The following is a 14,162-nucleotide window of genomic DNA, read 5'->3' as shown; positions in this document are numbered from 1 at the left end:
TAGATTCTGATCATGATTTTCCCTCCCACAGTTCTTCCCAGATCCTCCCTAACTCCCTACGCATTCAAAGCCACATCCTTTCTTTCTCTCATTGGAAAACAAATGGGAACTAAACACACACACAGATAGATAGATAGATAGATAGATAGATAGATAGATAGATAGATAGATAGACAGACAGACAGACAGACAGATAGAAAATAAAAGTGAACAAAAAAAAAGTCCAAAGGAAAAGCATAAGAAATGCATACAGACACAGAGATACATACACTCACACACATTGAAATCCCATAAAAACACAAAATTAGAAAACATAATATATAAATAAAAGACCTTTATGGTTTTAAAAAATGCCCAGCAAAGCATTATGAGGAAAAAAAAACCTTCAAAAATACCATTGAGTTTATTTTGTATTGGCTATCTACTGCTGGCCAAAGTGTAGTTTATATACCAAGTAAAGCTCCATTGGAGAAAACGAAGTTTTCTTTTGTGACTAATTTTTCCTTTGTGGGTATAGACAAGGTTTTTGTGCATGCATTTATTTACAAAGGCTAGTTATAGTGACTTATTCCTGTAATTCAGCATTTCAGAGGCTGAGGCAGGAGAATTGCCACTCACTAAAGATCTGCCTGAGCTATAGTCTGTGGCTGTGTCTCAAAAACAAAAAGCAAAACCAAAAACAGACAAACAACCCTCAAAACGAAGAGTATAGGAGATTATAGTTCAGTGGGTCAAGTACTTGCTGTGCATGTACTTGAGTTCAATCCCCAAATGCCATTTTAAAAAGGCAGGCACAATGGTATGTTCTTGTGATAGAAAAGCAGAGACAGGCAGATCCTTGGGGCTCACTGTCCAGCCAGCCTAGTCTAATTGACAAATTCTGAGCCAGAAAGAAATACTTTCTTCAAAAACATAAATAAGTTGGGCGGTGGTGGCGCATGCTTTTAATCCCAGCACTTGGGAGGCAGAGGCAGGCATATCTCTGTGAGTTCGATACCAGCCTGGTCTACAAGAGCTAGTACCAGGACAGGCTCCAAAATCACAGAGAAACCCTGTCTCAAAAAAAAAAAAAAACCCATAAATAAGTAACAGCAGGCAGCACGTAAAAACCAACCCCAGAGGTTGTACTCTGGCCTCCTCACACATGTATACACAAACAAAAATTCTAAGTAATACACTATGTACTATATCTGTTTATAGATACTATTTTACTTTTTAAAAATTATTTACTTATTTTATTTAATGTGCATTGGTGTTTTGCCTGCATGTATGGCTATATTAAGGTGTCAGGTCCCCTGGAACAGGAGTTACAGTCAGTTGTGAGCTGCCATGTGGGTTTTGGGAATTGAATCCAGGTCCTCTGGAAGAACAGTCAGTGATCTTAACTGCTGAGCCATCTCTACAACCCCTAGAACCAATTTTAATATGACTGTCTCTTTCTTATTTTTCAGGCAATTGACAGTATACATCAAGTTGGAGTTTATTGCCTGGCCCTGGTACCAGCAAATACCCTTCCCAAAACTCCACTTGGTGGCATCCATTTGTCAGAAACAAAGCAGCTTTTCCTAGAGGGCTCTCTCCACCCCTGTAATGTCCTGATGTGCCCACACACCTGTGTCACAAATTTACCTAAACCACGGCAGAAGCAGCCAGGTATGCCATAACCCTTCGTGTTGTGACATAGCCTTGAGTGGATTCTGTAAGCTGTGTCTGTCAATAGCAGGCTTGGGAGGAGCTCCATTTCTGAATACTGGTAATCTCCATACTCATGTTCTCCACATGGTCCGCACTCCCAGGCAGTACGTTCTCACAAGATTTTGTTTGCACCCAGATGGCTAGAGTGTAGCAGCTCTTCTGAAGTAGTGCAATCACCTCAGGTAGTCTGTACAGAGAATGTGGGTAGAAGAGGTGTGTGCCCTTCTTATTGGATATCACTTCCACTGGGATTGGTAATGTTCAGTCACCTGTTGGTAGCCCTAGACCAGACATACATCCCTTGGGTATGGTCCTGTGTACAGATTCTGGGTAATTCACCCTTGCAGGTTTTATATGGCTCATTTAGGAATGAAAGTGGTAGGCTATGTAATAACACTTTAAAACATGAGGAATTCTATTTATTTGTGACTGAGATTGTTGTCTCATTGCCTGATATATTAGGAACACATTATCTTTTATCTGGCTTGCTTCTCATAGCTAATAAATCAGTCACATACTACTAAATCTCATACACTTGTCAGTGCATTTATTGTCAGAATGTAGTAAATTAGGAAACAGGAATCTTCTGCTAACTTGATAGCAGAGGGGCTGGTACATATAGCTAAAACTAAAGATAGATGAACATGATATGGCATGTACCATACTCTCATCGCAGTCTCCATACCCACCTTGTGTTTTATGAGTTCTGGGGATTTGAACTCCACTCGTCACACTTGCATAACAAGCCCTTTACCCACCAATCCCTCTTCTCAGTCTTTATACTGTAATTCTTAAATTACAGAATTAAATATCTTTTTCCTCTTCTCAATACCTCCCCCATTTCACTCACACACGGTGGAAAGGGGGATCTAGAATGTCTAACCTTTCCCTTTAAATATGTATTCCTTGGTATGCATGTATTCATTTAATGAAAAATTTGAGTAATTGGCATGTTAGGGCTTCTAACAGTCGAAAATTTTAGTCTCTGCAGTTAATAAATTTTTGGGCCAACAGAATGGCTCAGTGAATAAAATACTTGATGCCAGTCCTGAACCTGATTTCAATTTCATAACCCACATGATGGAAGGAGAGAACTGACTCTAGCAAGTTGTCCTCTAACCTCTACACTCATACCATGGCATGAGTACATGTACGTGCACAAGTAAATAAATGTAATAAAAAATTTGCAAAAAATATTTTTAAAAGAAGCTTCCTTTTTTATAATTGAAAAAGTGAAGCTATCAGAAACATGTCTGATGTTTCTCTTTCAAACTGTCGCCCTAAGAATGTTCATTGAGTTTGTAACAGTCGAGTGAAAAGAAAAAGCTTTCATTTTTTAGTGGCTTCTGGGTTTACTCTTCTACATCTCATTGTAGGCCTGATGGAAAATTGCAAACTTCACTGGTCAGTAAAATCTATAAATAAGTGATTCTTTATCATATCCCTTCATCTATCCCAATAGGCAAATGTGTCAACCCTCTCTGCAGGTCCTAATATCAGAAAACAAGAAGAGGTTTAATACGGAAGTCTTTCCTGGTTTTATATCCTATATTTACCTTCTATACCATTTTTACAGTCACATCTGAATGTATATCACCTATTGGCTCAATGCTATACAGTAGAAGCATCAGTCACAGAGGGCTAACAGGTTGTCTGTGTTGAAAACATCATTCCTGTGTAACCTCATTCAGGTTTGTTCATTTTGACCATCACAGACACATCAATGATTTCTTTGCTATCTTATATTAAGAGTGATTTGAAGCTGTGTCTTCCAAAGTGTTTTACCAAGGTTAATTCTTCATTAATTGACTAAGAGTCCTGTTAAAAAGAATTTCACTTATGTCTTTAAGGTTATTCTTCTCTTTTTCCCCAGAAATTGGCCCCGCCTCTGTGATGGTGGGAAACCTGGTGTCTGGAAAGAGGATTGCTCAGGCTAGTGGCAGAGACCTGGGTCAGATAGAGGACAATGACCAGGCCCGGAAGGTGAGAACCGAGGTCAGAGCTCACATTATTCCCTTGACTCTAGAGCTGTGTTAACTATTTGTAAAATCACAGAATGACTGTCCCAAGTCCTCACTATGTCAGTTCCATATTTATTACTGATTTCACATCTTTGGTGATGCTAACCCATTGCCACAGTGGAGATTAATAGGTTTATAGGAGAGAATGTTACGGGGTACAGGAGGCTTTAGGAAGTTTCATCATGGCACAGAAATGAAGAAGTTATATCATTAACACGGGCAGGATTATTAGGAAACGTTTGATCTTTTTTTTTTTTTGACTTTTAAGGCTGAAGAGTTTATTTCTTTGCATGATTTTTATATAATTCATTTTAAAAATATTAGATTTTTTGTTTCAGTAACATCTTTATAGGTTTCAATTTTCCATTCATATTTATAGAAAAAAATCTAAAATTATAAATGCAAGTAACCTTTGACTTGTCATTCAATTCTACTAATGCATTTACTATTTAGAATTATTTGATTTTAAAATTTTACATATCACTCAGGAAATTATTTATCCCATAATATTAATATGACTTGAATAACTAACTCACCAGTATTTGGAAAAATTCATAAGCAGTTTTAAAAAAATAAATAAATAAAAATAAGGAAATAACAAGAAATCTTCCAGCTCAGTGGAGACAGTCAAGTACCGTCGATTTCTAGAAACCTTTGATCTTTACTTGTTTCTAAGTATTCCCCACCAACCCTGACGTGAAACCCACACTGCTTCACAGTAACCTTGGTGCACAGTTTTTGTCTTTTGGGGTTTAACAGTTAATCTTCTTAATGCATCTTAAAGAACAAATATCTAGCACCTCCCCACCCACACAGCAAAGCACATAACTTGCCTATGTATTTCTGAGTCCCATTGTAACACTTCATTTCTGACAATACTTAGGACTCCCTGATTCTCACAGCCCAAGGTAGGCCCATTATTTAAATATTGCCAGCGTAATAACATACAGCAATTTGTTCACTAAAAAGAACTTGATTGTCATACTGTCCTCATGTAGTATATTTCTATTAATAGAAGGTGTTAGGGTGTTATATGGAAATTTCCTATATCTTCATGTGAAATAAGCTGTCCTTTTTATTTCAGACTAAATAAGATGCATTTAGTAATGGCAGAGAATTGGAATTCTGTAATCACATATTTAATAAAATTTTTTAAGTAAGCTAGATTGTATATTCTCTTCTAAACATCACAGAAATCAACATTGCATCTTCTGGCTGATCTTATCTATAAGGAGATAGCTCTCCTCTTCCTTGTGCTGACTTGTAGAAAAGTTGCCTAACCAAGGATACAATAGCAGTCCTTGGTGCTGTTGGTCTGAGTCAGTTGCATTGAATTCTAAATAACTGCAGGATTTGCTCATTCTGTTATTGATATATTTGCTTGACTTTTTCTTAAATGTGACTGTATCCTTATGCCTCTGTGTAGGAAAGAATGTACTAATTTTTACTTAAATATTGATATTGCCTAACCCAGACTTCAGTGGCATGACTCTAACATCCTTGTGTCTTTCCAGTTCCTGTTCCTGTCAGAGGTCTTACAGTGGAGAGCGCAGACCACCCCAGACCACCTGCTATACACACTGCTCAATTGTCGGGTAGGCTCCAGAGCTCCAGAACTCATATTTCCTAACTGCTTGCTTTAATAGTCTGAACTTTTTTCTGGAAGATCACCTTCTTTGTATACTCTCAAAGACTTCTTTTTCCTGTTTCTATGGTAAAATACTAAAGCAATATATGGGGGAAAGAATTTATTTCTGCTCAAAGGTTACAGTTCACCATTATGAAGAAAGTCACAGCATCTGGAGCTTGAGAAAGCAAACCACACTGCATCAGCAGTCAAGAAGCAGAAAGCAAAGGAAAAACTGCACACTTCTCAGTGCTTTCACTTCCTTCTCAGTATTTCTCACCCAAAACTGAGAGGTTAATGATATCTACAATAGAGAACAAATACAGTCGCAGGAAATAGTTATATTCTTTTTTATTTTATTTTTTAATTGATTTTTACTGAGCTCTACATTTTTCTCTGCTCCCCTCCCTGCCTCTCCTCTCTCCTTCAACCCTCTCCCAAGGTCCCCATGTAAACAAGTTGGTTTGTAATAAAATTAAGAATATAACTATTTCTTTTATCCTGCAACCTCTCCAGCATACGTTGTCATGAGGGTTTTTGATCTTGGCCATTCTTACAGGTGTAAGATGGAATCTCAGAGTTGTTTTGATTTGTATTTTTCTGATGACTAAGGATGATGAACATTTCCTTAAGTCTCTTTCAGCCATTTTCTCTGTTTAGGTCTGTGTAACACAAACAGGGGCCTGCTTTTTGTTAGGGTCTTTGTCCCACCCGGTACCCCACAACAGTTTAGCCCCAAAGAAAATCACACATAGGTCTCCATAAGTTATAAGCTGATTGGCCCATTAGCTCTAGCCTCTCACTGGCTAACTCTTACATCTTGATTAACCCATTTTTCTGATCTATGTTAGCCATGTGGCTCAGTACCTTTTTAATGAATCTATCTTCAGTCTATAGATAAAGGCATGACTCCCCATACTTCCACAACTGTCCATTTTCATCTTCCTTTACATTTCCCTTTAATCTTCTCTTCCTAGATTCTCCTGGCTTTCTTCATATAGTGTTTTTCCTGTAAGCTCCTCTTGGCCATAGCTTTTTCCATGGCTCCTCGTCTTCCAATATTGCCTCCCAAGTTATGTCTAGCATGTATGGCCTTAACTGTAACTTACCTCCTTTTCCTTGAGCATAGTGCCTTCTAACATCTTTTAATGAGAACTTTCTCCCTCCTTTAATTTCCCTAACACTGCCAAAGTGATCGTATCTTGAGCAAACTGTCAGCATTTAGAGAGCAAGTCAGACTTGAATCATTTTAAAATCCCCCCTTTAACATTGCCTAATACTTTGCTCCCATTTTTGTAAGATGGATAAATACCTGTGTTCAAACTTTGTGGAAGTCTAAGTCTAAGCTCATGAGGAAGTAGATCCTTGTAGACATGAATATTCAAACTTGATGGCAGTGTGTTCATGGACAAAATCGTGAAATCAGCATTGTTCTGCTTGTATCTATGAAGAAGACACCTCAGACACTTCCTTGGAGTGATGTTCCTTGGAGTGATGTCAGAGTACCAGGCTTGACATCTGATCTGTGTGACCTTGTGAACATTATCCAGGCCCTCAAATCCTGTGATTTTAGTCATTTACTGTAAGAAAACATTGAATCTATAGTAAAATGTTTAATGGAAAATAACTCACATACTTTAAAGTCATTTCAACAAAAATAACAGAAAATCAGATACATAAAATTAGTTATAGAGGTCAAAGCCATGAATAAATTTACTTTAGCTTAGTATGCAAAATGTATGGTTCAAGAGTGCCTTCTCCTCTTATATGCGACCCATTCCTAACTCTCCTGTGACCTATGTGGAGTTTCATTCTGAGATGTCTGAAGGGTCACAGTGTCTTCAAAAAGATTCAGAGTCAAGCACCTGCATCCTCTGTCTGCACCTGGAACAACTTAAAACTGGTCGACCTGGGACATAGCAACAATATCTCATGCTCACTATAGTATATTTTACACTTAAATCACCGTCTTGTTCAGTCCAGCAGAAAGACATCATAGGCTGCATGTGTAGTCATGTTTTCTAAATGCAGCATTAGAAAGAGTACAAAGTAACATGGGAATTCATTTTCATCATGAATTTCTTGTGACATGTCTGGGGGACCATTATGTTTCATATGTCACCTATAGCCTTTCCAGTGCTTTCTATAATTAATAATACCATCTTTCTTGGGTTATGGGTATTTTAATATGATTGAAACACATAACTTCAGAGTTTGGAGGATGTTTCTCATTGTTACCTTCAGTATCCATTCATGTGCTTGCATCCATGGCAACTATAGTAATTGTAGGTATGAGGTATGCAAGATTGAAAGTTGGAATACTGCATATTAAAATGATCACTAACAGTGGAAAACTTTCCCTCTCAAAGCATACAGAATGTCCTTTTTTGTTATTACTAGGAACTCTAGCCAACTCATTTAATTTTTTTGTATTGTTTCCTTATTTGGAGTATTTTCTTTATAATTTCAAAGCATGAGTTTTGTTTGGCTTTTTGTTCATTCCTTAACTGTTTTAGTTGTTAAAATAAAACTTTAAAACAGTGTCAAGTTCACTGTCAGTAAAAATGAAATTTCTTGTGTTTAGAATGGAAGCTGATCCCTAATTGTCTTTGTACTATCATCCTGCTAGTGAAAACTCACCCACGGTTATATTAGAAGACAGTTCTAACTTGATGAAATAACTTTACCTAGAAATCTGTTTTTCCCAGTAATTTCAGAATAGGAATATTTTTTCCCTTGAATATTGGTGAGGATGTCGGGAAATAATGGCAGTTACCTGAGGCTAAATTACTTCATGGAAACTCATACCATCTCATATGCTTACCCCTACTCCTACTCAGCATCTTTGCTGCATTCTGCTTTCTTTCTCACTAGTCTACTTTACATGCCACTTTCTGTTTTCTTGTGTTAATCTTCCTATGATGCAAAGAAAAGTGTGTGGGAGGAGAAGGATAATTTAGAGACTTGCAAGCCAAGCATCTCTTCTATTTAAAACACTAGTCATAGCATCAGTGATGTCTAAAGACTGATTTGGCTGTTTCCTGGGTGACTCCACCCTGCCCTGCCTTTCTTTGTGTTGGTCATCAGAGACAACAACTTGTCCTCATAGAAATTACTATGCATGTTTTTGCTAAATATGAGGTACTGGTGCATGAATCTTAATGCATCATAAAATACTCTTCTGCACTTCCATCCACATGTGTGTTTGTGACTTGGGACATTGTATATAGGAATGCAGGGTGTTTTTCCAAACATTGCTCCCTAACAGTCCAGAGTCCATGCAGCTGTTTTCCGCATAGTAGGTAGTTCTTCCTATCAGCTCCTTTAGGATCTCACTTTTACACATATCTTTTTTGGGAGAGCTTCAGCACCTACTCTTGAAGCTCACTGTGTTTCCCTATGAGTCCCACAAGCTCCAGCATCCTTCTTCTGCACTTCCTCATATCATATAAATCATATAAAGCTATTTGCTTGAATATGATACACTTATGATATTACGATTGTTCACAATCACTTTCACTTTCAGTTTCCTTAGTCTTCCTTGCCCCATAAAATACCAGTCAGAATTGTCTACTGCTTTAAAAAGGCCTGTTTGAAAGCAGCTGTAGACAGTGGTCTTTACACCTGTGATTGATGCAAATGAACTATGTGTGGTATCAGGAATTTTTTAAGTTAGTTGAATGTAGTTTGTGGACAAGGGTTTACATGCCCGCCCCCCCCCCCACACACACACTTGTTTCTTTTGAGACAGGTTACTATGAGAAGTACAGGATATCCTCAAAGTTGCAAAATAGCCTAGGCTGGCCTCTAACTCTTGATCCTCCTGCATCAGCTTCCCTAGTGCTGGGACTGTAGGCATATACCTGCATGTCTAGCTATAGTACTTTATTCATTCTTTTCTTCACAATGTAAATACTAAGTGGCATACCTTTTGGTCTTTCTCAGTTCCTATCATGCACTAATCTTTCCTGGTAAGGCTCTTTCAAGGTATTTTTAGCCTGAAGATGTTTTCTTTTTCTTTTTACATACTTAAAAAATCTACATGAAAATGTACTTGAGGACTGGAGAGATGGCTCAGCAGTTAAGAGCACTGCCTGTTCTCCCAATACCTGCTTTCCCAAAAAGTCCTGAGTTCCATTCCCAGCAACCACATAGTGGCTCACAGCCATCTGTAATGAATTTGGGCCCACTTCTGGCCTGCAAGCATACACACAGGCAGAATACTGTATATACAATAAATAAATAAATCTTTAGAAAAGGAAAAAGGTACTTCAACTGCCTAGAGAGCTATTGACAGTTGTTGATTTTTAAGGAGGGAGAGTTAATTTTCTTTTGATATAGTAGGAGAAAATGAAGAAAACATTCTAAATATGTCCATTATAATTATGGTTCAAAACTATGACCATATCAAAACCCATTGACCTGAGATTTTGTGGCAAATGGATTATATGGTGTATGGTCTACTATGGTGAGATATCTCTAACAACCTCTTCTTACAATGCTCAGGGAACAATAGCAAACTCCTTGACGTGTGTTCAGCTTCACAAGCGTGCAGAGAAGATAGCAGTGATGCTGATGGAAAGGGGCCACCTGCAGGATGGAGACCACGTGGCATTAGTCTACCCTCCAGGTAAAGCAGTAGGATCAGACATGACCCCTGAGAGGTAACGAGGACAGTGATGGGAAGAGCCACTTTGTTGCCTGTAACTATACTTGGAGAGTTGCTGGGTTACTGCCTAGTATTTTCTTTATATCTGTTAAGATTCTCACCAGGCTCATTTTCCTCTAGTTATTCTCACTCACACGGCCTAAGATACATATTAACACTGCTTCAGAGGCTTAAAGCAATGCCTACCTGAACTTTTATATCTACAATTGAATAAGTTACTAAGGTAGTTCATACTGGAGTAGTTAAGTTTTCAGCTCCTAGGCATAATCATACTATTGAATAGTTATCCAGAGAAATGACATATAAATGAAACAACTAAGCTGTCTTGAAGAACAAGCCACAAGAAAGTAGTTATTGAGACTTAACAAAAGGTGCAGAGAAGGAGTTTCTTAAAGGCCTTGTTTGCTTAACTGTCTGACTTTTCCCAGACTAGAACTTTCACTGAGAAAGAGCAGTGGTGGTCATTAAGCAATGTGATTGGCTTCATGTGAGTTTTTCTGCTTTCCTCTTGTGTAGGAATAGACCTTATTGCTGCGTTTTATGGTTGCCTGTATGCAGGCTGTGTGCCAATCACCGTGCGACCTCCACATCCACAGAATATTGCAACAACATTGCCTACAGTCAAGATGATCGTAGAGGTAACCAAGGCCTGGGTAGGAGCTTGTGGGCCGTCCATCTGCCTGTGCTCAGTGGCAAGCTATGAGTCACAGACCTAAAGTCTCCTGGGGCAGCTGCTAACTGTGCTGTACATGTGGGTTTGCAATGAAAGTAATAGAATTGGAAGTAGTCTGCCTCCTGGAAGTTTATCATCAACTTTGGGAGTAAGATCTAAGCTGAGCAACATGGAAGCTTTAGCCAGCTGGGAGCAGCTATAGCAAGCAGTGCATTGACACTGAAAATGCCTCAGATTGGCTCCATAGAGAAGGCTTCATCACCAAACACTGAGAAGCAATCTAAATGGGAAAAAAATTTCATTTTCTTCAAGTTCCTTTCTTCTGAATCTAGAAGGTTGTTTTCTTTGTTTTTAGCATATATATGTATACTTTGTTTTTTTGTATAAGGAAGTTAAAAAGACTAGCATATGTGTTTCTCTTATGGGAAGCAGAATCCTAAGAAGCCAAGAATAGTCTTAGCCTTCTGGTGAATTGTCTTGGTAGCTATGCGGGAACACTACCAAGGAAGACACTCCTGCTAGAAAATATCTACAGTGATCTGCTTATGTAGCTTTTGTCAAATAGCACATGCTGAGAAAGAAGCTTCTGATGTTTTTCTTGAGTTTGAGAGTAATGCTAGGACAATACTTAATCATAGGAGTAGGAGAATCTAGCTTCTGAGTTTTTTCTGGGTGTGGATGGCTTTGTCATACCCTAGGTAGCTCTCAAGAACTAGTTTGGAAGTTCTAGCAGGAGAGAAACCCTAAAGAATGGCCTTCTACTACTGGAAAAGGTCATCCTCTTCAACCAAGAGTGACATTTCCAGCCAGATCAGCTCCACATCCTCAGCTAGCTCTTGGGAATTAAGCTGTGTACTTTTAATCTATGAGGAACACTAGGCACATAAGGGATGAGCACCTCCCAGACATGTCCATTTCTGGTGTAAATTCATTCCTTCCCTTCTTGTCTCTGCTCCTCAGGTGAGTCGCTCTGCTTGTCTCATGACAACACAACTGATTTGTAAATTGCTACGGTCCAGAGAGGCAGCAGCAGCTGTAGATGTCAGGACATGGCCCCTCATACTGGACACAGGTCAGCACTTGGACTGGCTTTCTACGTGCATTTGTTTGTTATGGTCTTTAGTATAGGCAAGTAGACTGATAGTTTTGTTTTCCTCTGCAGATGATTTGCCAAAGAAGCGGCCTGCCCAAATCTACAAACCTTCTAACCCTGACACGCTGGCTTACCTTGACTTTAGTGTGTCCACAACTGGAATGCTAGCTGGTGTAAAGGTGAGAAGACAGATCTGCCTAATGTGCAGACCAGTGATGGACAACAGACAAGCCATGCACTGATTGTTCACTAATGTTGTTATGTATGATTATGTTCTGTGATGTATGGAGATCATGTGCAATTAGTTTCATAGAAGCTATTACATATGTGACCTTTCAGTACCTGAGAGCCAATTTTTAAATAATCTTGGGAAAGCTGGGGGTATGACTTAAATGTACAGCCCTTACCTAGCATGTTCTAACAATTTTTTTTTAATTGTCACAGTCTTACTGCATACTAGAATGCTATATATAATCTTCTTGCTTGCTGGTTCTCTACTCTTACTCTGCTCTGCATCTTTGTACTGCCTTCTCTTACTTATCAAACGAGCATAATCATAAACTCAAAGATGGCTGCTTGGTGAAGCTAGAGTGAGAACCTTTTGGCTATCAAAGAGTAGAACTTCTGATGTTACCTGGAATCAGCATCCTCAAAGTTCAGATGTCCCTCAGGGCCCAAAGCCTCAGGAAGCCTTTTCCTCTCCATCTTTGCCTTTGAGTCAAACTAGGACACTTTGAGCTGGTTACCTGTTAGTTAGCTCTCAGACTTAGTCTCTTCAGTGGAATTAGAGAGCATATCAAATTATCATGAATATTAAATAATTAAAAAAAAACTTCCTGTGGAGTGGTGCAAGCCTTTAATCCCAACACTCAGGAGGCAGAGGCAGGCATATATCTGGGAGTTCGAGACTGGCCTGGTCTACAGAGCTAGTTCTAGATAGCTGGGGCTGTTACACAGAGAAACCCTGTCTCAGAAAAACAGCAATAGCAACAAAAAAAGCCCTAAATATCTTCCTAAAAGAAATATTCTCAGACCATGATGAGTTAATTATTGTTATCCTTAAGTGAGCTTTGAATTTCTTCCGTCAGAGCCAAAATAGAAACATAAAAACCCATACTTCTGATTATTTTCATGGAGCAGGGAAGTGGGAATCTTAAGTTTAAAAAGATACACCCACATGAAAAGATGGTGTGCATTACTTTCTGGTGACTCAAGTTAATTTATACACCATAGAAAAACTCAGAGAGATGGATAACTAGACTTTCTTTCAAACTCCTAAAATGTTTTTCCAATTTTTGATAATCTGATGATGAACATGTGAAGAGAAGTATATTGCGGTATCAGTTAATGAGACCCTATATGTTGTAAGGGCTGAAATGCACAGGGGAATAGGGGAAGTTGTCTGGCATATTCTCTGCACTAACGTCTGCCTCTTTAGTCCCATAGGGTAGCAAAGACATCATTTTTCTCTGGAAGAAATTCTTACTCAATTTTAGCTTTTGGATGAAAGCATTCAGTTGCATACCATAAAAGCTATGGGTGTTTTCTCTGTAATTCATGCTATGGAATGTCAGGGTTCATATAAAACAGAATATGTTGTTACATTTTACCCATTTAGTTGTGTTGCTTTAAACTTTGAATGGTCCTATGCACTCTTAGTTGTATCTACCCAGGGAAAGGACACTTACTTAACCTCAGCCAAGCAAAATGACTCTGAAAGACAAATCTGCTTAGGTCACACTGTGTATTAAATGTCTCACAATGCAACCAAAATAAGAAGTACACAGGTTTGAGGCAGTCTCACATCTGATGCACATACGTTCAGAGATATACTTTTGGGGCTTCTCGGAGTCCTTTGTTGGTTGGCCTCTGGGGAAAAAATACTTCTTTATCCAAGTCTGAAGTTATCTAGTAAAAATCAGGAATTCACACTTCATTTCAGAACAGACTCCCAATTCAGGCCCCAAACTGGAATGTGCTTAGCAGAGATAGAGGGTGTGTGTGTGTGTGTGTGTGTGTGTGTGTGTGTGTGTGTGTGTGTGTGTGTTTGAGGGATTGTTTTCTTTGGGTGTTTTTTCTCCCTGTATTGTTTTTTTCTTAACCTGTTTATCCTCTTATCATGTGTTAAAACTACTCTCAAAACCTACCAGACTCCTTAGCTACCAGCCAGGAAGATATGAACAACCCTTTTCTCTGATATCAATCAAGTTTGGCAAAGTGCTGGCAGATCTTATAGTTAGCCCCATGTCTGAACTTTGCACTACATGATGATCTCTTTGAGAGCAGGTCTATACTTACTTGTTATTTTTTTTATTTTTTAAATATAATTTTTTTATTGAAAAAAAAAGATTTCCGCCTCCTCCCCGCCTCCCATTTCCCTCCCT

At 38.6% G+C, this 14,162-nt stretch overlaps 1 protein-coding gene across 3 annotated transcripts in view; it reads left to right on the top strand.

Annotated features, from left to right (window-relative positions):
• The window catches only part of Dip2c (disco interacting protein 2 homolog C), a 353,635-nt gene that overhangs the window by 286,472 nt on the left and 53,001 nt on the right, over positions 1-14,162 (top strand). For 2 of the 3 annotated variants that reach the window (XM_050142289.1, XM_050142290.1), the window contains 7 exons: positions 1,452-1,653; positions 3,569-3,678; positions 5,231-5,311; positions 9,850-9,973; positions 10,529-10,650; positions 11,646-11,757; positions 11,848-11,957. In XM_050142289.1, the coding sequence (XP_049998246.1) occupies positions 1,452-1,653; positions 3,569-3,678; positions 5,231-5,311; positions 9,850-9,973; positions 10,529-10,650; positions 11,646-11,757; positions 11,848-11,957 (861 nt within the window). Of the gene's footprint in view, positions 1-1,451; positions 1,654-3,568; positions 3,691-5,230; positions 5,312-9,849; positions 9,974-10,528; positions 10,651-11,645; positions 11,758-11,847; positions 11,958-14,162 lie in introns of all 3 variants that reach the window. The other variant, XM_050142287.1, reaches the window with a different exon arrangement.

This window comes from Alexandromys fortis, unplaced genomic scaffold (genome assembly GCF_014885135.2).
Source record: "Alexandromys fortis isolate MF-2015 unplaced genomic scaffold, M_Fortis_MF-2015_v1.1 scaffold_5, whole genome shotgun sequence".
NCBI lineage: Eukaryota > Metazoa > Chordata > Mammalia > Rodentia > Cricetidae > Alexandromys > Alexandromys fortis.
Note: the sequence above shows the minus strand (reverse complement) of the source record. Positions and strands in the feature narration are given on the sequence as shown.